This window comes from Esox lucius, chromosome 15, assembly GCF_011004845.1.
Source record: "Esox lucius isolate fEsoLuc1 chromosome 15, fEsoLuc1.pri, whole genome shotgun sequence".
In the NCBI taxonomy this organism is placed as follows: domain Eukaryota; kingdom Metazoa; phylum Chordata; class Actinopteri; order Esociformes; family Esocidae; genus Esox; species Esox lucius.
Window position 1 is genome coordinate 18,176,262 of NC_047583.1, and position 24,836 is coordinate 18,201,097.

At 39.6% G+C, this 24,836-nt stretch overlaps 2 protein-coding genes across 4 annotated transcripts in view; one reads left to right on the forward strand and one right to left on the reverse strand.

Moving 5' to 3' along the window:
• rbks (ribokinase) overlaps positions 1-2,004 on the reverse strand; it is a 43,915-nt gene extending 41,911 nt beyond the window's left edge. Inside the window, exon 1 of one of the 2 annotated variants that reach the window (XM_010892359.3) lies at positions 1,895-2,004. In XM_010892359.3, the coding sequence (XP_010890661.1) occupies positions 1,895-1,921 (27 nt within the window). In that variant the 5' untranslated portion in view covers positions 1,922-2,004. Of the gene's footprint in view, positions 1-1,022; positions 1,120-1,894 lie in introns of those variants that run through there. The other variant, XM_010892360.2, reaches the window with a different exon arrangement.
• Positions 1,347-24,836, forward strand: part of babam2 (BRISC and BRCA1 A complex member 2) — a 124,341-nt gene continuing 100,851 nt past the window's right edge. For both annotated transcript variants that reach the window (XM_020054091.2, XM_010892361.4), the window contains exons 1-4: positions 1,347-1,436; positions 1,958-2,109; positions 2,937-3,013; positions 15,921-16,015. In XM_020054091.2, coding sequence (XP_019909650.1) covers positions 1,973-2,109; positions 2,937-3,013; positions 15,921-16,015 — 309 coding nt within the window. In that variant the 5' untranslated portion in view covers positions 1,347-1,436; positions 1,958-1,972. The remainder of the gene's footprint in view (positions 1,437-1,957; positions 2,110-2,936; positions 3,014-15,920; positions 16,016-24,836) is intronic.

Here is a 24,836-nt window from a genome sequence, read left to right on the forward strand (position 1 = left end):
AGAATGTATAACATATTTGTTATAACATATTTGTTATAAATATGAATCAATGCAATGATGGAACTTCATGATTAATGCCACTGACACTGTTTGAGCCAATGTGAATTTAGGCTACATTGTTTATTTGATTACTCATCTGCCTCAAAAATCATTAAATTAATAGTTTTGAGTATGTACTGTACGGTACTTATGAGATTATACTTGTATAGGTAAAATCATATTAAAAATGTGATTATTATTAAATGTATTACCTAAAAACACTTAAGATTCCCCTAAGAATACATATTTCCAACACTGGTTCATTTCACCACTGGCAAAAGTGAAACATTTTGATTTTGAGGAAAGTATCCTAGTGTTTCGTTTAGATTTTTTCTAGACACATCTGAGAGTTTTAATAGTCTAGCATTGTAACAATGTTTTAAAGATAGTTTTTTTTTTTTCTGGTGTATTTTACATTAATGTAATATAGTCAACAGTATGTTATCTGTACCTGTTCTGTATTGTACACAAAGAGTAGCTACTTCATGTACATTAGCTAATGGGCATCCTAATAAGACTACTGTCTGTATACGCTTATGTGTCTGTTTTTCTCCATTATTATGCATGTAAACAGAGTATTTTGCTAGCTGATACAAGCACATACTAGACCTACAGAGGCTAACTAATCAGTAGATGGTTGAAACCTTTGGACCCGCCACGATGGCCTGTTGCAGAATGTAACTTGGTTTCCCATTTTTTATTGACTAGTTCTGGGGAACATCACACCAAAAACCAATGTCCACACCTAGACTTGAAACTAAAAACTACTCGGACAATACTAACATTCGTTGTGTAGTAGTTAATCCAACTACAGTCATTAGAAACATGAAATTACTACAGTACGTAGTTTATGAACAGCAATACAGCTGTAGCAGTTCCTGTAATTAGATAGCTAATTGGCTTGACTATGTTACCTTTGTTAGGTAAAACACTGCTCTAAAATGACTTCAATTAATATGCCCACCGCATACATAAAACATTACCTATGTATCAGTGTCCAATTCTGTTCTCGCTGTATGCTCACTTTCCTACAGCCTAGAGACCACTGCTTCTGACAGTAGCCGCATGGGTACACAAAAAAATGACAGCCCGTGGCTGGTTCTGACTAGTACAATGCCTCATAGTTTTAATAATAAAATGTGGTAAGTGCATAACAAATAAATATATATGCAATATAATTCAAGTTATAATATAAAACTGTGTTGAATCAAACATATACGTTCTGAAGAGAATTAACGTGCAGAAGAATTTAATCAAATAAAAAACAATTCTAGACCGGCATACTAAAGACCACCTCTAGGGTTTAAGGTCCAAAAAGGACCCATAAAACATGTACCGGAAAATTGCTGTAAACATTACATTTCAACGTTATATCTGGGGATTTCTAATACGTTAAGGTACATAAAGCTATTTCCACATTTTGGGGCTAACGCTGTGTTTGTCTGTAATTAATGTAGCAAGCGTGCTAGCAATTTTAGTAATTCAATAATAAAGCAACATTCACTGCCTAGTTACATTACTGCTTAATTAACTACCCGGCTAACGTTGTTAGCAACTTTGCACAACAAGACTAATACAATTTGCAACTGTAACTAAACTACAGCAACATTTCAGAACCTTCGCAAATATATTACATATCTCAATACTTTCTCCAGTGGTAGCATGTAATACGGGTTTTGTACATGCATTTCACATGTTTGTTAGTGACGTAGTCACATGTTGGGAAAGTATGTATCTGTCAGTGTCTTTCAAAATACTTGTAATCGATTGCTTGTAGTTTAAATGCACTCAGATGCCGTTATTTGTAGAACTATAAGTTGAACTATCTAAACACCAAACGTACACGACGCTGTACCTGAATCTTGTTATAGCCATCCATCATTTTATTTTAAATTATGTTGTCTGGCTGTTTTCAAAGACCTCTGTGTGAAAGATGAACAACATGTCCCCTGAAGTTGCACTAAACAGAATCTCTCCTGAGCTGCGCCCCTTGCTGTGCAGTGTGGTGCGGAATGGTAGAGTGGGACTTGACTCCACCAACTGCCTGCGGATTACAGACCTCAAGACAGGGTGAGTTCCTATTCCCAATGTTCGTCTGTGAATAGTTTGTCCACTGGTAATGGGTATCCCAGGAGTTTGGCCTGTAGCCAAATGGTGTCCGGTTTGATTTCCAACCTTACTATATTAAAAAGAGGTCAGTGATCTGGCAGCTGGCATCACATACTCAAGGCATTTACCCAATGTTGAACCTTTGAGCAAGATTCTTAACCTCAAAATATCCGCTGCACTGTATTTTCACCCTGTTCTTCTCTTAACTGTTTGAAATGTGTGCTGTCTGGGTCTGGTGGTGTTGAAAACAGAGCCACATTTTAGTTGCATTCTGTAACTAATGGACAATCTAGTTTTAGCTGTTCCTTCATCTGCACTGTTTTGAAAAGAATTGGCAAGGCCTAAGCAACACTGTTGTGTGAATTAGTTTTCACCTATGTGTTTCTGTTAGTATAGATAAAGAGGTGGGTAAGGGATGGAATCACTTGACTGTTGAGGTGCACCTAATGAATATCCGCACGTAACGTGGTTGAAATCATGTCTCAGGTTAAAAGGAGACATTAAGCAAATAATAGCTGATCGTTTTGCCGCAGGAACTGTCCTCCAAACCGAATTGTTTATTGGAGAAATTAATGTAGGTCCTTCCCAATTTCATTTAGTTTGTTTTCATTAGTTCCTTTTTGCCTTCAATTGGTCTTTTTGGCTTTTTTTGGCTTTGTTTGGCATGCTGACCAGAAACTTACTTTAAATCAGTGTTCTCTTCCCCTTGCTTGAAGCAAAGCAATATTATTACTGTGTTTACATATCTGCAACAGGGACTTGTCACATCTCTTTCTCCATCTCCTTAGATGCACATCTCTGACTCCAGGGCCCTGTTGTGATCGCTTCAAACTTCACATCCCCTATGCTGGAGAAACACTGAAATGTAAGCAGCTCCCACTATCTAGCTACTTCTTTTCACCTAATTGGTGTTTAGATTCATTAGTGTCGTGAACAGCTTTTCCAGAGGAATGTAATACGAAGCGAGGTAACTGGCTTTTCCAAGTAACTTCAGGAGTAACTTTGTGACGTTGACCCGTACTATGAAAGGTGGATAGGTTTTACTCGAGGTATGCTGTCATGGCAATTTACGCAGCATCTCTAAACTGCTCGGAGCAGGTTATCTTCATGGCAAACTCGATGTTACTCAATAAAAGCAGCGCCCCTGCGCCCACACTTGTCAGGAAAAAGGCCAGCACATTTGGAAAACCCAATCCACATTTGCGCATGGATTGTGAGTCTCACAACGCAGGGCGTTCAGAGACCGTGCATCTCTAGCTTACCCCGATGATGTTCTCTAATAAAGATGGATTCTCATCTGAGGGAATTCAGTATTTTTGTTGATTACTTAAATACCTGGACTAATTTTGTTTAAAAACGTAATGGTTTTTCAATGTTTGTTTGAGTTAACACTGCAACTGCTAGCGAAGACGTCTGCGTGAAGTTAGCGAGTGGCACCAATATGTATTGTCTCACAAACAAACTTAATATTGGAGAAAATATACCTCAAGGGTTGAGAAATGTTGCCTAATCAGCTATGGCAACGGTACAAATATTGAAACGCCATTGCATTTAAACGAGCAATTAACAAACATTTCGACACAGGCTGCACCTTCAAGTTTAATATTCAGTTTAATAGCACATTATGTAGACTATGATCTCCCTTTTTAAGTGAGACTATCTACGCTGTTCACACCCATGTTTGAAAATCGCAAATCATAAATCAATCAATCAGATGGAATTTTTGATTGATTGATTGAAATCATAAACGTAATTGCAATACGTATTTGTCAAAGAAATCACAATTCAATATTCAACATTGTATCCAAATCATGCAGCCCTACAGCTGGATGCATTTGTTGCGTTCCCTGGCCATTTAAGCGTTCTAACGATCAAATAGGCGTTTTATGCAATCACAGGTGATTCGCAATATACAAATAATTGGTCTATTTTTAATATGCATAGGCTGGGCCTATATGCAAATCACATTTTTCCCCCCCATAAAAATCCCAAGAGTGACTGGTGCAATTGACTTTACGCATATCCCCATTAGAGCGCCCCTGGGAGAACATGAGGGGGACTATGTGAATAGGAAGTAATTTCACAGCATCAATGTTCAGGCATTTGATCATATTGGATTTCATCTGACATGTAAGCTAGCCTACATTATTTGACAATAAAACTCCTACTTCTATTCAAGACTATTAAAGACACATTAGGTGGTGATTTCCTTACGATGGTAGTATGTTCAAATGGCCTGAAATCCTTTATCAGATGACATGTGATCACCATATAGTGGGGACCAGTCTGGAGGCTAGGTAAGATTTAAGCATTTTTCTGTAGTATCCTCCTCAACTGTGCATAAGACAGGCATGTGAACTACAAACAAATATTTTAAACAGGGCAATCTAAACAACTGATACAATATTACCCTGTATGTAAATGGTGGACATTGTGTGGCCACCAGGGTCAGAACTGACTCCCCCCTCAACACCCTCCATTATGGGCCTCCCTCTATTTTTCATCAGTGCCAACTCCAATGCCTGTGAAAATGTAGCAGGAGGTGGCCCTTTTCTCTGCTACACACCACATCTGCACTGTGTATTAATGTAATTATGTCGACATTGACTGTCCCCAGCACACTGGGAGTGAAGAAGGCCCTTAATTACAAATTGGATATCACAATATCTGGGAGGACAGAACAGGATAAAAGTAAGGAGGAAAAAAATGTTATGTATGTGCTCACTGTTCTAAATGTCAAAAATAAATTAGTTAAACTGGCTTGTTTGCTATTCTTTCAGCTGTTATGTAATGTAACAAAATATCCACACATTTAGCCATGCAGCATGTTGTGATTGGGCAGTGAGGGGTCCAACCTTGATGAATCCAAAACTCACTTAATGAAAACCCTTTCAGTCCACTGCCACCTATAGTGTCATGAAATGTGCAAAACATTTTCATTGCAATTTATTTACAGCAAAACGCGGTACTGTGAAAAGCTGTTATGCCTCCTGAGAACTTTTTTTTAAAAGTTATTTATCTGGGCAATCATTATTTACCCTCTTATAAAAACATTACATAATATTAGAATTAAAAACAATAGACAAAATAAACAATACTATAAAAAGTCAAAAATAATTATTGTGTCCAAAAATGTATTTGTATCTTATGAAATAGCTAAAAGAAATGTCATAAAGAAACTTGAAGAAACGGTGCACAGATAATGCAGTGGAAGAAAACCCCAAAATACGCAACTCACAGTTGCAACACACCTTAAGTGGCAATTTCTTGTATGTTCTAGCTAGCATTGCAAGTTCTGTCCTTTGTCTGTGTATGTATTTGTTATCATTTTTAAATCATTTGTAGTTTCACCTTTGTCATTTTGTTCTATAGTCTACATAGATCCTTATACACATTTTCTGATGTACAACCCCATTTCCAAACAGAATGCAATTACATGCAAATAATTTAAACCCTATATTCAATAGAAAATAGTACAAAGACAACATATCAAACGTTGAATCTGAGACATTTGATTGTTTTTGAAAAATATATGCCCACTTTGAATTTGATGCCATATCTTTTATTGACAGTACCCATAATGAATTATCACAAGTTCGATTCTTCTTGTGTACTTCTCTACCAGCTGTGCACACCTGGATTTTGGCATTTTCCCCCATTCTTCTGTGCAGATACTCTCAAAGTTTGTCATGTTAGAAGGCGAGAGTCAGTGAACTGCGATCTTCAGGTCTCCCCACAGATGGTCAAACTCCAGGTGGCATGTGAAATATTTTAGACAGTAGTAGCTTCCCTCTACCCATGGTACCATGCATACCTGGTTGATACGGTGCTGTCAAGATGGTGGTTTTTCTGGCAGGTTCTCTTATCTTTTCAGAGAAGCTCTCTTATAGTGGTCTTTGGATTCATGACCAACAACTTTTTTTGTTTAACTGGCCGGCCAGCTCTAGGAACAGTTTTGCTGGTTCCAAGACTTTAGAAGTTGTTTTCTAAGCTACCCCAGCGCCAGTTTTGGGGAACGTTACTTTTAAAAGTAAATAATTATGTTAGTAGTTACAGTTCCCATGTAATTAGTTACATTACTTAGTTGCTTGCTGTAGAAAAGCCTTAAGTTTCTTAGATAAGTCCTTTGATTATATTCTCATGTGTTGGTCACTTATGCCCAGAAGGCACACATGTAGTGGGATATCGTATAATTACATAGTCAGGTATTGGATAGTCAGTGTTAGTCACCAGCTTATAACATTACCAATCATTAGTCATTATACATCAAGATTGACCTCCTATTATCTCAAGTAATCGTTAACCATAAAAATGAGAAACAAAAATTGCATTTATTTCTTTAATGAAGAATCTCTTAAATGAATACATTATTTTGTGTTGCAAGTGCCTTCACATTTTCAGGCCAGGCTTATTCAACAGCCTGTATGTACAGAGGTCAGTACTAGATAGATCAATTGCAGTGAACAATGAAGAACAAAACAACTGTGGCCTTGTACATTGATAAACATACCTTCTCAAAAAAGAAAAAGTTTGGCACATTGCAGTTTCAAATCTCTTTTCCATATCAAGGGATGATCAATGGACACAATGCATCCAAGCTCAATCTGTTCATCCAAGGCTCTGTATGTTTATGAATAATACATATTTCAACTTGTTTATTAAAAATGTAGTCTCTAACACAACTAAATATGGAGAAAGTAAATGGGTCTAAATACTTAAGCCACTTAATACATCATACTATGAAATCATACATAGGGAATCGTATAGTAACCAAAATAAGCAATTCAATATACTTTCATATTTTAGTTTCTACAAAGTAGCCACCCTTTGCAATGTGTGCAAAGGGTGCAAAGCTGTACATGTGTTATTTCATAGTTTTCATGTCTTCACTACACCATGGGTGTGGGTTTGAGTCCCGAAGGGACCAGTCAGATAATGTATGCTCTAAACTCTAAGTCGCTCTGGGAAAGAACATCTGATAAATTACTTGCATGTAAAAACCTATCCTCTCTGTATAAGACATTTTTATCATGTGCAAATGTCAAGAAACGTCACTCACTCTTCAACACAGCTTTGTCAATGCCAGGCTCACTGACGGTGGAAAGTGTCTAGAATAGTTGATACAGAGTTGCAAAACATTTACTGTAGAAATGTTTGTAATTAAATTAACCTGCATTTTTTTCTACTTTGCAATGCAAACTCCTGTTTGGCAAAAGGTGCGCCTACTATATGCGGACGGGCGTTCATAAGATTGTGTTCCATGCTAACAAAGCTACCAATGAGGGCGCCGAAGATGTCTCGGTGACCACAAGTTGGTCCAGATCTTTATAATGTTTTTACTGAAACAAAATATTAACAATTGCAGCATTTTTATTTCCGGTTCTTCCCAAATATTTAGGTGAAAGGCAGTTTGTTTGCTGTATTGCACTTCTGCATGTAAACATGTTGTATAAAATAATTCCTGAGTTGCCTGAGGGCCTAGTGCTTTCAGACTATAGTGTCAATCTATGCCATATTCGATGCCTACGCTAACTGTAGCTTAGTCTTCATAAACAGCTTTGCCTTCAGGTCTTATGTTTTCAAATGAGGCCAGTTTGAGTTGGCTCTGTTGACTTATGCAGCACTGTCAAAATTCATTGCATTGTTTTGGTGTGAAGATATAATCTTTGTAATTGAAGCTTAATCAATAGGCTTTTTTGGTGACATATATTTTTGGATATTGTAGGGCATGGGTCTCCAACGGGTTAATTGCATGGAAGCTGTAGCCACCAGTGAACTTATAAATAGCTCATCGAACAATTTTGGAAATACATGCGATTTTCATGTGTTCTACCGCGAACTTGACTGCCAGCATTATCCCACCAATGTTTAGCCGTTATTGGCTTAAAAAGCCCAACCTAACACTTTCAGATAATTTCTGGAAACATTGCCCGTCTGTGTGATTCGCACATTTGTCACTTGTTATGTAGCCAGTCAATTAATTTCTTTGTGGGTTATGACTTACATAATTTGAACACGTAACTAATTTCTCAACACTTTCTCAAAGCTCTAAATTAGGCTTACCTGGCTCAAGTTTGTTATCTGTGTGTAATTACTGTGATTCTTCCAAATGTTGCTCTGAATACAGTTGCAGCAAAACTGAAACCATTGCTTAACAGGCACATTCCACTCACTAAATGCTCAATGTATGGGCCATATGCACAATTGAACTGCCAGATGCATAATTAAAGGCACATCATATTAATAATGTAAGTGGAATTAATTCTTCCAGAATAAATTAAATAAATATAATTTAAATGTTATGTGATTCTTAACATTCACACAGTACACCCAGGTATGTCAGGTTTTTTATACCGCAGGATCTCACTGATCTGGAAGGAGGAATGGTCGAAGATCCCTTTGAATGTCTTTTTTTTTTTAAGTAGCTTTTGTGCTGCCAAAGGTTGAAGATTTCCAATAGGTCTGTTGATTTTTCTGGCTTAGAAAGGTTTGGTATTAATATAACTGATGTTGCAATACCTGTAGACCAGTGCTTCCCAATCCTGGTCCTCGGGACCCAAAGGGGTGCACGTTTTTGTTTTTGCCCGAGCCCTCACACACCTGATCCAAATGAAAGACTTGATGATACAGTGGGGAGAACAAGTATTTGATACACTGCTGATTTTGTAGGTTTTCCCACTTACAAAGCATTTAGAAGTCTGTAATTTTCAACTGTGTGTGACTGAATCTAAAACTAAAATCCAGACAATCACATTGTATGATTTTTAAGTAATTAATTTGGAGACTGGCTAGGCCGCTCCAGGACCTTGAGATGCTTCTTACGGAGCCACTCCTTAGTTGCCCTGGCTGTGTTTCGGGTCGTTGTCATGCCCGAAGACCCAGCCACGACCCATCTTCAATACTCTTACTGAGGGAAGGAGGTTGTTGGCCAAGATCTCGCGATACATGGCCCCATCCATCCTCCCCTCAATACGGTGCAGTCGTCCTGTCCCCTTTGCAGAAAAGCATCCCCAAAAAATGATGTTTCTACCTCCATGCTTCACGATTGGGATGGTGTTCTTGGGGTTGTACTCATCCTTCTTCCTCCAAACACGGCGAGTGGAGTTTAGACCAAAAAGCTCTATTTTTGTCTCATCAGACCACATGACCTTCTCCCATTCCTCCTCTGGATCATCCAGATGGTCATTGGCAAACTTCAGATTAGCCTGGACATGCGCTGGCTTGAGCAGGGGGACCTTGCATGCTCTGCAGGATTTTAATCCATGACGGCGTAGTGTGTTACTAATGGTTTTCTTTGAGACTGTGGTCCCAGCTCTCTTCAGGTCATTGACCAGGTCCTGCCGTGTAGTTCTGGGCTGATCCCTCACCTTCCTCATGATCATTGATGCCCCACGAGGAGAGATCTTGCATGGAGCCCCAGACCGAAGGAGATTGACCATCATCTTGAACTTCTTCCATTTTCTAATAATTGCGCCAACAGTTGTTGTCTTCTCACCAAGCTGCTTGCCTATGGTCCTGTAGCCCATCCCAGCCTTGTGCAGGTCTACAATTTAAAACAGTTCTCTGGTCTTGGCCATTGTGGAGAGGTTGGTGTCTGTTTGATTGAGTGTGGACAGGTCTTTTATACAGGTAATGAGTTCAAACAGGTGCAGTTAATACAGGTAATGAGTGGAGGGCTTCTTAAAGAAAAACTAACAGGTATGTGAGAGCTGGAATTCTTACTGGTTGGTAGGTGATCAAATACTTATGTCATGCAATAAAATGCTAATTAATTATGAAAAAATCATACAATGTGATTTTTTGGATTTTTAGATTTCATCTCTCACATTTGAAGTGTACCTATGATATAAATTACAGACCTCTACATGCTTTGTAAGTAGGAAAACCTGCAAAATCGGCAGTGTATCAAATAGTTGTTCTCCCTACTGTAGGTTGATTACGTCAATCAAATGTCTAAGTGGTAGGGCAACATTTTAAACAGGTGTGGGAGTGCTAGGGCAAAAACAAAAACATTGCACCACTTTGGGTCCCGAGGACCAGGATTGGGAAGCACTGCTGTAGATTATATTACAACTTTGGCATTTCTAATCATTTTGTGTAGCCTAGATCATATCTGTCAAGTGTTGTCTTGCAATAGGCTTAGTTGAATTCACAGACAGGTTTGTGCCATTCCAAGATGATTGTGATAAAATAACTGAAAATTTTTGTTCTTTGTTTTAATACTGCACCTTAGATACCTACCAGTTCAGTACCACTTTTCTTTCCTAAGGCAAAAAAATTGTCAATAATAGTTGTGTTTTTAGGAGTAAGCGCTTTTGTTTAGCTCAGTGTTTATGAAAGCATTTGAACACAGGCTATTTTGCTGCCTACCCTAGTAAACAAAGTGTTTGATTGGAGTGGATGTTACTGGAATTGTATTAAACAAACCTCTCACATTTGAGAGGAGTCCCACATTCAAAGCTTTCTTTATGAGGTTGGCTCCATAAATGCCTCCATGCACCACAAGATGTTTTGAAATGATTATATCTTAGGCAGGAATTATCTTAATTGTGTGTTCCTGGAATTGCTGTGAATCATGAGACACGCAGTTGCATGCACACACACACCCACACACACACACATACATACACACTCAATAAAAGGTTAAATAAGCAGGTTATTATTTTATGAGATGAATTGGTTTTTAAACCAGGAAGGAGTTTCTTATTTTGATTATTTGTTTGGCAAGTGTAAATGAAAAATTGTAGCCTTCAGCACAGATAGTAGTAACAGGTTGGACCCTCTGCTCAAGTCAAAACCAATATTGTAGCGACGTACAGATTATATTCCCAATGTTGCTGCAGGTCAATAGTGCAAAATCAGCAGGAGATATTGAGGCAAATTGTTCCCTGGTTAAGATTTTCAACAACAATCCGTTTGCTGCGTCTGCCTCCCACATAATCACTCAGATCAAAGGTAGCAGCAGATGAGGATTGAGCCAGCTGTGTGAATTGGTTTGACATTTCTGGTTTCGTGGTGGATGACTTACTGACAAGTCATTTGAACAGATGCTTAACTCTTTCTCAGAGATGTCGACATTAGATTTAAGATGTAAGATCATGACTGAGTGAAATGAAAGATTAAATCACTGTTTTCAACTGTTGTATATTTTGCATTGTTTTTATTGACAATCTGTGGTTGCTCTTATTTTATTGTTAATGTTGTTGTATGATGTCTACACTTAAGTTTTTCTTGAAATGTGTTTAAATGGTGGACATAATGTTGGGCCCCAGAGAACTGGCTGTAGCCATGGCGCCAAACAATGGGGATCTAAATAAACAATTAGCAGACTCTGCGGCTTAATGGGGCAGTTAGGTTTGAGTGGATGTATCAAGTGATGTCAACAGTTTTTTCACCTTGTTAGCTCAGGGATTGGAACCTTTCACCTTTCGGTTACTGACCCATCCAACCACTAGGCCAGCTGCCTCCCATTAGCGTTAGATTGTTTCATTGAAAAATACTCTATCTGGCTTTTACAGGCTATTTTCTCTTTAACACACAGTAATTGTTTGGATTCATTTTAAACTGGCTGGTCGGCTACTTCCCTCATTTCCCCCGAAGTCCTGGAAAAAATGAACAATGTGTCTGTATTATCTGTGTTCTTCCCCCTCATAAAGCACTAGAATAAAATGAGTGTACTGTTGAATAAAAGCAGAAGGGTTTAAAAATATCTAGGAAATGTTCTGCAAAAACCAAATCCCCAGTGCATATTTTTACTTTTTTATTAGGCGTAATTCTCATCATGAGTACATTGTCTTTTAAGCCTACATGTCAATAGGCATATATTTAAGAGTATTCTGTTTATTTATTGTTTCAGTATTAGCCTACAGTCAAGTTTGTTTTTGACCAGAAGAAAATTAATACAAGAATAATTTGAATTTAATCTTGGCCTATCATCAAATAAAATGGATAAATACAAATATCCTTTAAAACCTCGTTACCAACAGTCTGGGAGAGCTTAAAACTAAATTTTCCTGGTCTTTTGCCTAAGGAAGAGTTTTTTTTCATTGTCAAGGATAGAAGGCCCTGGTCCTTGCCAGTGTCTGCACCTGCCTGCTGATGGCCTGCAACAACCTGGTGTTCTTCCATACAGTGAACAGCACAAACTGTGCCCATTAAAACAAACTCTCCCCAGAGGCTGGCCAATGCAGCTGGAATGAGTGTGTGATTTGTGGAAGTTTGGATTTTTTGACCATAAAAGCTTTTGTATGTTTATTAACAAGTAGGTAGAGAGGGGCACTGGTGCAACTCAACTGTATTTGTGTTGTTTTCTATATTTAGCATGGCACCCTACATGTACAGTTGCTTCCCTGCACACATTTGCACCCCACGAATTCCAGAGCCTCTACCGCTCTTTCCTTGTAGGGTGTACATGTCAGTATATTTGACCAACATGTCTATTTCGACTGGCTTCCAGAATTAATGTGACAGATTTATGGCAAATCTCCTTCTCCTGTTTGACACATTCAAATTTTCTGGACAAATGCTGCCATGTGTTTGCCTATTTTTTATCTCTGGCATAAAAACAGCAAAAACACCCTGTGCTGACAGAAATAATATTGTGTAATATCAGAAAATTCTGAACTACACATTCGTTTTTCTTCAACATTTTATTGGTCACAAACATTATAGCAGATGTTATGGGTGTAGCCGAAAGGAATACAATATGCAGAGTGTTAAATAATGTTACTTTCATTAACATTGGAAAGATGAAGTAAAAATGACATGTGTATAAATACAATAAAAAAAGAAATGTAAATAGGATATAATCTCCTTAAAGTTTTTCCTCCCACATATTTGGACAGTTCCAGCCACAATATCATTCATAATAAATTAGAATCAGGTGTTCCACACCTGCAAATGATAAGAACATCATTAGCGAGTAACATGTGCGAGTCCCGCCTCCCATAAAGATTTGAAATGTGTTCTGGTTTGGTCTTAATCATACGGGTGGCTAGGAAACACATCAAGTTTTAAAGACATAACAGAGACCCTCAGAAGAAAGACTATGGATGCTAACGAGTCTGGGATGGAAATCAAAGCCATTTACAAGCAATTCAGAAATCATCATTCCACTTTATTATGGATCATCTACAAAGAGAGAAAATTCATGATCACTGGTGATCTACATAGGACAGGTCGTCCCACCACATTCACCCAAAGAGGTAACTCACCCATGGTTATAGAAGTCTCTAACAACCCCAGGGTAACATTAAGGGATCAAAATGCCTCTCTTGCCACAATCAAGGTTGACATGCATGAGTCCACTCTCAGAGAGAGACAACACAAACTTGTTCTACTGTGCATGGTATCTTAGGAAGGAAGAAGCCTCTGCTCCCAAAAAACTAGGAATGACTGACATTTGCTAGACGCCATCTGGATAAAGACCAAAACTACTGGCACTATGTGCACTGGTCAGATGGGTGAAATGTGGAGTTGTTTGGCCGCAATGTCGGACACCATATTTGGTGAAAATGATAGACTGCCTTTGAACATAAAAACCTCATACTAACAGTAAAGCATGGAGGTAGTTATGTTTTTTGGCTGCTTTGCTGCCTCAGGGCCTAGCCATCTTGCCATCATTGAGTCAACCATGAATTTCATATTATACGTGACAGTTCTTTTGGAGAATGTGAGGAGAATCTATAAAAATAATGTTTTAGGTGAATCTGTCAGAAAGTTTAAGCTGACCCGATCTTGCAACAGGAAAATGATCTAAACCCCACAACCGAATCTATAACGGAATGGCTCAAAAAGAAGAAATTAGGGTTATGGGAATGGAGTCAAATCCCAGATCTCAATAATATTGAATGCTGTCTGTGGGATTTGAAGCAAATCCAAACCCAATGGGGAATCTATGGTTAGGAAGTAGCGCTATAGGTCCAATAGTGTGTCTGAAATACTTTCTGGTAACTCCACAGTACTTTTTTACAACTCCACTATGGTCCCATCACAGAGCGCAAAGAACCTTGGGGTGACACTTAACACGAACCTGTCATTCTCTACAAATATCAAAGCACTGACTTGCTCTTGTATATTTATGCTGTACAACATCCGCAAAATGCGACCCAACCTTACACAGGAAGCGGCTCAGGTTCTTATCCAGTCACCTTTCATCTCCTGTCTGGATCCATTGTCTTGTGATAGAAGCTCATATCCTCTACCAGACCATGGTGCTTGCCTATGGTGCAGCAAAGGGAACTGCACCTCCCTACCTGTAGGCTATGCTTAAGCCCTCCAACACTTCCCGTGCACTCCGGTCTGCCACTTTATGTCTTATGGCCACCCAACCCTTGCGGGCGGGCAGCTCAAGCTCAGCCAAGGCAAAACTCTTCTCTGTCTTGGCACCTCAATAGTGAAACAAACTTCCCCTTGAAGACAGCAGAGTCCCTGACAATCTTCTGAAAGTATCTGAAAACCTACCTCTTTGATGAGTATCTTAATTAACTTATGTTCCCCCCCCACCACCCGGAAAAAATGTACACTTAACTTTGTTTTCTCTGGCACTGACGTTGCCAAACATCGGCTTCGATTGAGGAAATTGTGCTTATTATGATTGTCAGGTGTTGGCTTTCCAAGATACTTTAAGAGGAATGCACTTAATGTAAGTTGCTCTGCATAAGAGCGTCTGTTAATGACTAAAATATCAATGTATGTATATGTAGTTTAACAGTATGATGGTCTCAAGGGATTATTGACCCAATTTTAGAGTAGCCTATTGAATCCCACTGCTTGGTTCAATTCCGTATCAGAACTGGCTGACTATTCTGTGTGGACAAGTCCCTAGCATTTAAACAGAACATGATTGTTCATTTTTTTGTCCTTGTAGATGTTTGAGTGTTACTGGAAGTAGGTGGTTCGATTGTCAGTGTTTTGTTCCTAATGTACCATGTTGGTGTTTTTCAGTGTCTAGCCAAGAACCTGTCCTTGTTCTTGCGTAGTAGGTTCATCAGAGGTACATTTCATAATTTATATTTACATTCAAGTAATTTAGCAGACACTCTTATCCAGATTTATTTTTTGTCAGAGCATACATTTTTGGGCTGGCCCTCAAAATCGAATCAAACCCACAACCCAGTCCTTGCAAACCCAATGCTCTACCAACTAAGCTACAGGTGGTGGCTACACAACACATACCATTACACGAATATGGGAGTAATTAAGTAAAACAGCCAGGCGTTCATGAATGTTGATCAGGTGGTTGTCTGTACCTTACTTCAGTAGTAGAAAACCTTTTAGTAGTACCATTCCACTAGTAAGTTGTGAAATGGCCGAAACACTTAAGTTATTTTTCTTCTGCATGCTAGGACATTGCATTCACCTGGTGTCTCTGATTAGAAAGGGAAGGTGACAAACATAATTGTTTCAGCCCTCCAGGACCAGAGGTGCCTACTCCTGCAGTCTTGCATCTCATCAGCTAAAATTAAAGTAAATGTGTTTGTAGTCTGTGTGGTCCAGTGGTATAAGCCTCAGACCCCCCCCCCCCCCACACACACACACAGTCAGCATGGGTTTGAATCTGCCCCACTACCCTTTGTTCATCTACAGTTTTCCTTTCAGTTGAACCAACATTGTGTTATACACATTTTCACCATGATTTTCCATAGAATTGTCCTCTTGTTAGAATAAGATGTGCTTATTGATAATGTAGTAACCAAAACTATTACGGGATGAATTGAAATCCACATTTCTTTCTTCATATGCTGATTGATCATTCTTTTTGTCTTTCATAGGGGACATCATATTCAATGCACAGGATCCAGAACTACCTCCAGACTTCATATTTGGAGAAGACGCAGAATTTTTGCCAGAACCTTCAGAACTACCGGTGAGTACCATTCCCCACCTAACTTATTCTCATAATTGACTGCATAAGTATTCACCCCCTTGAGTCAATATTTGGGAGGGACACCTTTGGCCACTGTCCAAGTCAAAGTCTCTATCAGTTTTGAACATTTGGAGGCAACAATTTTTGCCCGTTCTTCTTTGCAAAATTGCTCAAGCGCTGAAAAGTATTTAGACTTTTGGTGAACAGCAAACATTTTCCTTTCGGATGAGGCTTTAACAGGGTCACTCCAGGACATTGACGTTTTATTTTTTAACCACTCCAATGTGGCTTTGTCTCTATGTTTTGGGTCATTGTCCTACTGGAAAATGAATCTTCTTTCAATTCCTAGGTATCTTGCAGACTTCACCCCTTTTTTCTTGTAAGTTGCTGCATACATTTTGCCCTTTATTTCCCCAAGATTTCCAGGCCCAGACACAGAGAAGAATCCCCATGGCATGATGCTGTCACCACCATGCTTCACAGTAGGGATGGTGTTATTTGGATGATGTATGCTATTAGGCTTGTACCAAACATAGCGCTTAGTGTTGTGGCAAAAAGCTTTTTTGAGACTCACCAGACCATAAAATATTTTTTCCACATAGACTCATTCTCCCACATACTTTCTGGCAGACTCTGGACAAAATTTGAAGTTATTTTTCAACAATGGGTTTCTTTTTGCAACTTTCCTACAAAGGCCACTTTTGTGAAGCACTCAGGCTGTTGTTGTAGAATGCGCAATGTCTCCCAGCTCAGTTGTGGAATACTGGAACTCATTTAGAGTTGCCATAAGCCTCTTGGTAGCCTCCTTGACTAGTGCCCAGATACAGTTTTTGAGGGCGGCCTGTGTATTTAACCTGATACCATGTGAAACTCCTTGATTGCAGACAGGTGACTCCATTCACCTATTTACATGATTTCTAAAGAAAATGTGACTATTTGCATTACTTCTATATATACACACTGTTGGTCCAAAACATGACCACTCACATGTGAAGCAAATAACATTGATCATCTCCTAACAAGGGCACATGCCAGGATGCACGGTGGGAAGACGACAAGCTGGTAGAGAGAGTGTGATGCTCAGGGCGAAGTTCTGCTGGGAAACCCTGAGTCTGGGCATTCATGTAGATTTCAATTTGAAATGTGCCACCTACCTAAACATTGTTGCAGACCAGGAACACCCCTTCATGCTAATGGTGTTCCCTGATAGCAGTGGCCTCATTCAGCAGGATAATACACCCTGCCACACTGCACACATTGTTCAGGAATGGTTTGAGGAACATGATGAAGAGCTCAAGGTGTTGCCCTGGCCTCCAAATTCCCCAGATGTCAATCAAATTGAGCATTTGTGGGATGTGTTGGCCAGTCAGATCCACAGCAGTTCCAACTTTCAACAGCATATTAGGCAGGTGGTCATATTGTTTAGGATCATCAGTGTGTGTATATACAGTTAGGTCCGGAAATAATTGGATACTGACAAGTTTTGTTATTTTGGCTGTTTACCTAAATATATTCAAATTATAGTTAAATTATACATGTGGGCTTAAAGTGCAGTCTCTCAGCTTTAATTTGGGCTTTTTCATATCCGAATTGGAGGAAGGGTTTAGGAATTACAGCTCTTTAATATGTAGCCCCCTCTTTTTAAAGGGACCAAAAGTGATTGGACAATTGACTCAAAAGCTGTTTCATGGACAGGTGTGGGCTATTCCTTAGTCACTAGTGGAATAGCCCATTCCACTAGTCACTAGTGTTTATTGATGATGTGACTAGACAAGCAGAGGGATGAATTCTGAAGCGTATTATTGTATATATTCAGCCAAATCCAGCAAAGTTGACTGGACGGCGATTCACTTTACAGATGGACAATGACTCACAACATACTGCAAAAGCAACCCAGGAGTTTATTAAGGCAAAGAAGTGGAATATTCTGCAATGGCCAAGTCATTCACCTTATTTGAACCAAATCGAGCATGCATTTCACTTGCAGAAGACACACCTTAAGGCAGAAAGACGCACAAACTAACAAAAAGTGAAGACGGCTGCGCTAAAAGCCTGGTGAAAGGCGTTTGGTGATGTCCTTGCTTTCCAGACTTCAAGCAGTCATTTATGTCGAGTCTCGACATAAAATTTTAAATATTATTTTAAATATATAATAATTATATTTATGATAATTTTTACTATTTAAATTTGAGCCTGGGAAATTAGGGGACTGTGTGTGATAATGGTTTCAATTACTTAACGTTTCATACAATATTTTCCTTCCCCTTGAAGTAAAGCTGAAAGTCTGCACTTCAATTGCTTCTCGGTTGTTTCATTTTAAATCCATTGTGGTGGTGTGCAGAGCCAAAAATATGAAAATTGGGTCAATGTCCAAATATTTCCGGCCCTAACTATTTACATTTATATACAACCCGTTTCCAAAAAAGTTGGGATGCTGCGAAAACCTAAAGGAAAACAGAATGCAATGATGTGCAAATCATTTAAAACCCATATTCAATCGAAAATGGTACAAAGACAACAATCTATTAAATGTTGAAACTGAGAAATGTATTGTTTCTTGAAAAATACATGCCCACTTTGAATTTGATGCCAGCAACATGATTAAAAAAAGCTGGGATAGGGGCAACAGATTTCTGGAAAAGTTGAGTAATAGTAAAAAACAAAAACCTGATGGAACATCTCACAACTTATTAGGTTAGTTGAGCAACAGGTCGGTAACATGATTAGAAGCAGGTGGTCATAATGTTATGGCTGATTAGTGTATATAATATATTTCTAAACTTTGTTATGTATACACCGATCTGCCATAACATTATGACCACCTGCCTAATTTTGTGTAGGTCCCCTTTTTGCCGCCAAAACAGCGCTGACCTGTCGAGGCATGCACTCCATTATACCCCTGAAGGAAAACGAATGTATCTGTTGTTCTGGCTTTCCAACCAAATCCATTCTGTTGTTTTGATCACATTTTATCTGGAGCTCAAGTGCTGTGATACATATGAAGGCGTTAGTCACCAGTCATATTGACCCCACAAACTCTAGTGTTCTGTTGAAAAGGCGTTGGTGCCTTGTGTAATCACTTCTTCCCTATCAGCATGTACTCCTCCTTTCAGCAGAAATTGGTTGATTGCACCAGGACAGCAGGCATCCAGTCAGTAGCTGTTCCCTTAGTGTGGTTTAGACTTTAGATATTCTCAGACTGTGGGCTTGGATATACCTTTTTGACTTAAACACTCACTATAATGACAGACATACTCAATGGACAGCAATCAAAGGGAACTTTCTATTATAGGTTACTGGACACATCCAGACAAATCAGAACCTTTCTGGATCTTTGGTCCATCTTTGGACCAAATATTGAATCTTCTGAACATGTGCAGATCACGTTCTGCAGATGTTAATTCTCTATGCACAGTCACTGCTGTAGCTTACTAAGTCAGTAACAGACACTCACTGATGACAGACACTCACTGATGACAGACACACATGAGCGTAGTCGCATGGCTGAATGCATGTTTGAGGCGTCTCAAGCGGATGGTCGGTGTCATGATACATTTAATGCTGTGTTTATTATGAAGCAATTTCAAATACATTTCTGGCTGTCGGGAAAATGAATTTGTTTTCAAAAATTATGAAAAACTTTCATTTCGGAAATGTTAATTGTTTCATTGAAATACGGATTATTTGGAACACGTGGCAACGGTAATTGACGTGAAGTTGCACAGCATTCAACATGAAATAATCATGTTACATTCTGCGGAATTCTTTTCGGTCTTCACAAAGTTTCCAATCAGCCAGGCGGCCCAGAGATAGTGTGTGGTGCCGACAGACAATATTTTCAATCCAATCCAGCAAACTGGTACATATGACTCTGCTTGCAACACACTCCAAAGAAATGGGACGATGGCACTGATTACTGCTTGTTTTGAACACTTCAAATTGGTTCAAATTAATCGGCCTGCCCAATGTTCAAACTGTAGCCGGCCTGTGTATTTTATCATGTGGCGAGCACAGGGAAACATTCACCAATGCCTCAGGAATATTCTGGACAAATCTGATCCAGTACTAGTCAGCAGAGAAAAACCTACCAGAAAAACATAATGACTTAGAGTCCCACACAGGGATGACCTCAGCAAACTGACCTGTCATCTGTAGAATATTTTGTCTTCCCGAGAGGCTTACCAGTTGCCTGTGAGTTATGTAAAGGGCAGTTGGGCAGCAGAACATTTCACACAGTTAAGTTCAGAGCAGTTCACAGGTCAATAAAATTACCCAATATAGGAACAAATGTATCACCTCGGAAATATTCAGCAGCACGTACAACTGATTTATGGGTCTGTGATAAGAATACATTCAAGAGATGAGTTTGATGGAAACCAGAAGTTGGACATAGGCAGACTTAGGGTAGAGTGCTCAATGTTAATAAGGCTTTGTTTCAGTGGAAAACTCCATGCTGGAAATGTTTTGAAGATGACAAATGGCAGACGAGAAACTGAGTGGCTTGGCAAGGGGATGTTGTTATTGTTGCTGTTACTACACTGTCTATTTTTAAAGCCACCTAACAGGGAGAAGTTAAGTTCCTCAGCGTCTGGGAGACGAGGAGGGTGGTATTGCTCACTGTCTCATAAACCAGCTGCGCACATAAGGGGAAGCACCTCCACCACGCCAGTGCTTGGCATTTTCCCAGTGTTTATGTTCTCGCTGTCTTTCTGGCTGTTTTCATTACCCTTACTTTTCCTTTACCCATGATGTTTCTTTCTCTCTGTATTTGTGTATATGTACCCTACCATTCAAAAGTTTGGGGTCACTTAGAAATGTACTTGTTTTTCATGAAAACATTAATGAAATTAGTTTAAATAGGGGATGTAGCAACATTTGTAGGAAATATAGTCATTGACAAGGTTAGAAATAATATTTTTTTTATTGAAATAATAATTGTGTCCTTCAAACTCTGTTTTCGTCGAAGAATCCTCCATTTGCTGCAATTACAGCCTTGCAGACTTTTGGAATTCTAGTTGTCAATTTGTTGAGATAATCTGAAGAGATTTCACCCCATGCTTCCTGATGCACCTCCCACAAGTTGGATTGGCTTGATGGGTACTTCTTAGGTACCATACGGTCAAACTGCTCCCACAACAGTTCAATAAGATTGAGATCCGGTGACTGTGCTGGCCACTCCATTATAGACAGACTACCAACTGACTCCTTCTTCCCTAAATAGTTCTTGCATCGTTTGTATCTGTGCTTTGGGTCATTTTCCATGGGCCTCTGTATACCCATGTTGATATTCCATAAAAAATCAGCTGCACTAGTTATTTACAACATTAACAATGTCTACACTGTATTAGTTTGATTTTACTTTATTAGAACAAAAAGTTACTTTTCTTTTGAAAACAAGGACATTTCAAAGTGACCCCAAATGTTTCAACGGTAGTGTGTATCTGTATATATTAATATTTAAAAATAATCTTTCCTAATGTTTACGTGATGTGCATGATGTGACTAGATCACCAACTGCAGACCACAGTGTGACGGCTATAAAAGCTACAGTGTCTTTTGTGCAGGGGCGTCATCTGGGTATATGTGCAGTGTTAATCATTCACCTTTTCCTACTCTTTAGCAACATGAGCAATGTAGACTGATAACATACATTGCCAGCCTTCGTATGAGTGTTCAGAGGCTCTTTTCGAGTTTCAAAAATCTGTCACATCTTCAATGATGTCAATTTCCAACACCAAGCATGTGCTTGTAGCCCTTGCGCTGTAAAACACAAAAACAAGCAATTAGTACCGCCTCAATAGGCTACTGTTTATTTATAATAACCAAATGTTTTCATCCCTTCCTCTGTAAGTCAGGCCTATACAGTATCTCACATTTTTGCTAATATTTGATTGTCTTTTCATGTGACAACACTGAAGAAATGACACTTTTCTACAATGTAAAGTAGTGGGTGTACACCTTGTATAACAGTGTAAATTTGCCTCAAAAGTGAGTACACCCCTAAGTGAAAATGTCCAAATTGGGCCCAAAGTGTCAATATTTTGAGTGGCCAACATTATTTTCCAGCACTGCCTTAACCGTCTTGTGCATGGAGTTCACCAGAGCTTCACAGGTTGCCACAAGAGTCCTTTTCCACTCATCCATGACGACATCACGGAGCTGGTGGATGTTAGAGACCTGGCTCTCCTCCACCTACAGATGCTCCACGCCCCACCGATGCTCAATAGGGTTTAGGTCTGGAGACATGCTTGGCCAGTCCATCACCTTTACCCTCAACTTCTTTAGAAAGGCAGTGGTCGTCTTGGAGTTGTGTTTGGTGTTGTCATCATGTTGGAATACTGCCCTGCGGCCCAGTCTCTGAAGGAAGGGGATCATGCTCTACTTCAGGATGTCACAGTACATGTTGGCACTCATGGTTCCCTCAATGAACTGTAGCTCCCCAGTGACGGCAGCACTCATGCAGCCCCAGACCATGACACTCCCACCACCATGCTTGACTGTAGGCAAGACACACTAGACTTTGTACTTCCTCATCTGGTTGCCGCCACACACGCTTAACACCTTCTGAACCAAATATGTTTATCTTGGTCTCATCAGACCACAGGACATGGTTCCAGTAATCCATGTCCTTAGTCTGCTAGTCTTCAGCAAACTGTTTGCGGGCTATCTTGTGCATCATCTTTAGAAGAGGCTTCCTTCTGGGACGACAGCCATGCAGACCAATTTGATGCAGTGTGCGGCGTATGGTCTGAGCACTGACAGGCTGACCCCCCACCCCTTTAACCTCTGCAGCAATGTTGGCAGCACTCATATGTCTATTTCCCAAAGACAACCTCTGGATATGACGCTGAGCACGTGCACTCAACTTCTTTGGTCGACCATGGAGAGGCCTGTTCTGAGTGGAACCCATCCATCCATCTTATTCCGCTTCATCCGGGGCCAGGTCACGGGGGCAGGAGTCTAAGTCGAGATGCCCAGACTTCCCTCTCACTAGACACTTCCTCTAGCTCTTCCGGGGGGACAACGAGGCGTTCCCAGGCCAGCCGGGAGACATAGTCCCTCCAGCGTGTCCTAGGTCTTCCCCGGGGTGTCCTACCGGTGGGACAGCCCCGGAACACCTTCCCGGGAAGGCGTCCAGTAGGCATCCGGAACAGATGCCCAAGCCACCTCAGCTGACCCTTCTCGATGTGGAGGAGCAGCGGCTCTACTCTGAGCTCCTCCCGGAGCTTTCTCCTCCTCTATCTCAAAGGGATCGCCCAGCCACCCTGTGGAGAAAGCTAGACTCCTGGGATGTGTAGACATCATTGAAGATGTGACAGATTTTTGAAACTCGAAAAGAGCCTCTGAACACTCATACGAAGGCTGGCAATGTATGTTATCAGTCTACATTGCTAATGTTGCTAAAGAGTAGCAAAAGGTGAATGATTAACACTGCACATATACCCAGATGACGCCCCTGCACAAAAGACACTGTAGCTTTTATAGCCGTCACACTGTGGTCTGCAGTTGGTGATCTAGTCACATCATGCACATCACGTAAACATTAGGAAAGATTATTTTTAAATATTAATATATACAGATACACACTACCGTTGAAACATTTGGGGTCACTTTGAAATGTCCTTGTTTTCAAAAGAAAAGTAACTTTTTGTTCTAATAAAGTAAAATCAAAATAATACAGTGTAGACATTGTTAATGTTGTAAATAACTAGTGCAGCTGATTTTTTTATGGAATATCAACATGGGTATACAGAGGCCCATTATCAGCATCCATCAGTCCAATGTTCCAATGTCACGTTGTGTTTGCAAATCCAGGTTTATCATTTTAATAGGTTAATTGATCATTAGAAAACCATTTTGCAATTATGTTAGCAGAGTTGAAAATAGATGTGCTGATTAAGAAAGCTGTAAAACTAGCCTGGGTTATACTAGTTCAGTATCTGGAGCATCAGCAATAGTGGGTTCAATTACAGTCTGAACACAAGCTGTACACTCACTACTTTACATTGTAGAAAAGTGTCATTTCTTCAGTGTTGTCACATGAAAAGATATAATCAAATATTTGCAAAAATGTGCGGGGGGTACTCACTTTTGTGAGCTACTGTATGTGTGTTTGATTGAAAGAGAGCTATTGTATTCATACCTGCCAATGGTATTAATCATAATAGTTTAAGGGTTTCCTGCTTGAATGCTATTCGCTTATTCAGAGAGCTTGATACATTTTTGCATTTTTTCCTGTTTTATCACTGCACTCGACTGCTGCGGTAATCTCTCTCTTCTCTCACCTGCTTTGTCAGCGGTGTTGTAAGCGGTTGTGTAGTTGCTATGCCAACTTGGCTGGCATTGCTAACAGGCTTTTTTGTCAAGGGAAACGTATGGTGTTGTCTGGTCACATGGATCCTGTGTTTTGTGTGTTAAATGATGCAACGTGATTTCAAAGATTTTCAGTTAAATACTGTGTGTCAAGGTATTATTGTTGTATTTTTGCTGGCCCAGCCACTTTAACTCATGCCTTACCAAAGTGAAATGATGGTCCCTGATATATTAAAGGGGCAAAATGTAAGATTTTCACTATTCTACTAGCATAAATACAAGCATGAATTACCAGTAGACGTCTGCAGTTAATCTTTTAAGTTATTGTTTCATCTATATATGCAAAATCAATCCAATTAGCTAGTACTGGTCTTGTTTGGTAAAAGTAAATGAGGAAAAGTTGCGTTATTGTTTAGAGGCAGGATTCTACACAGTGCCCCAATACAGAAAAATGGTCTGCTGGCTCTTGCCAGCGGCCACTACTTAAACACTTCACACCTCTTGGCCA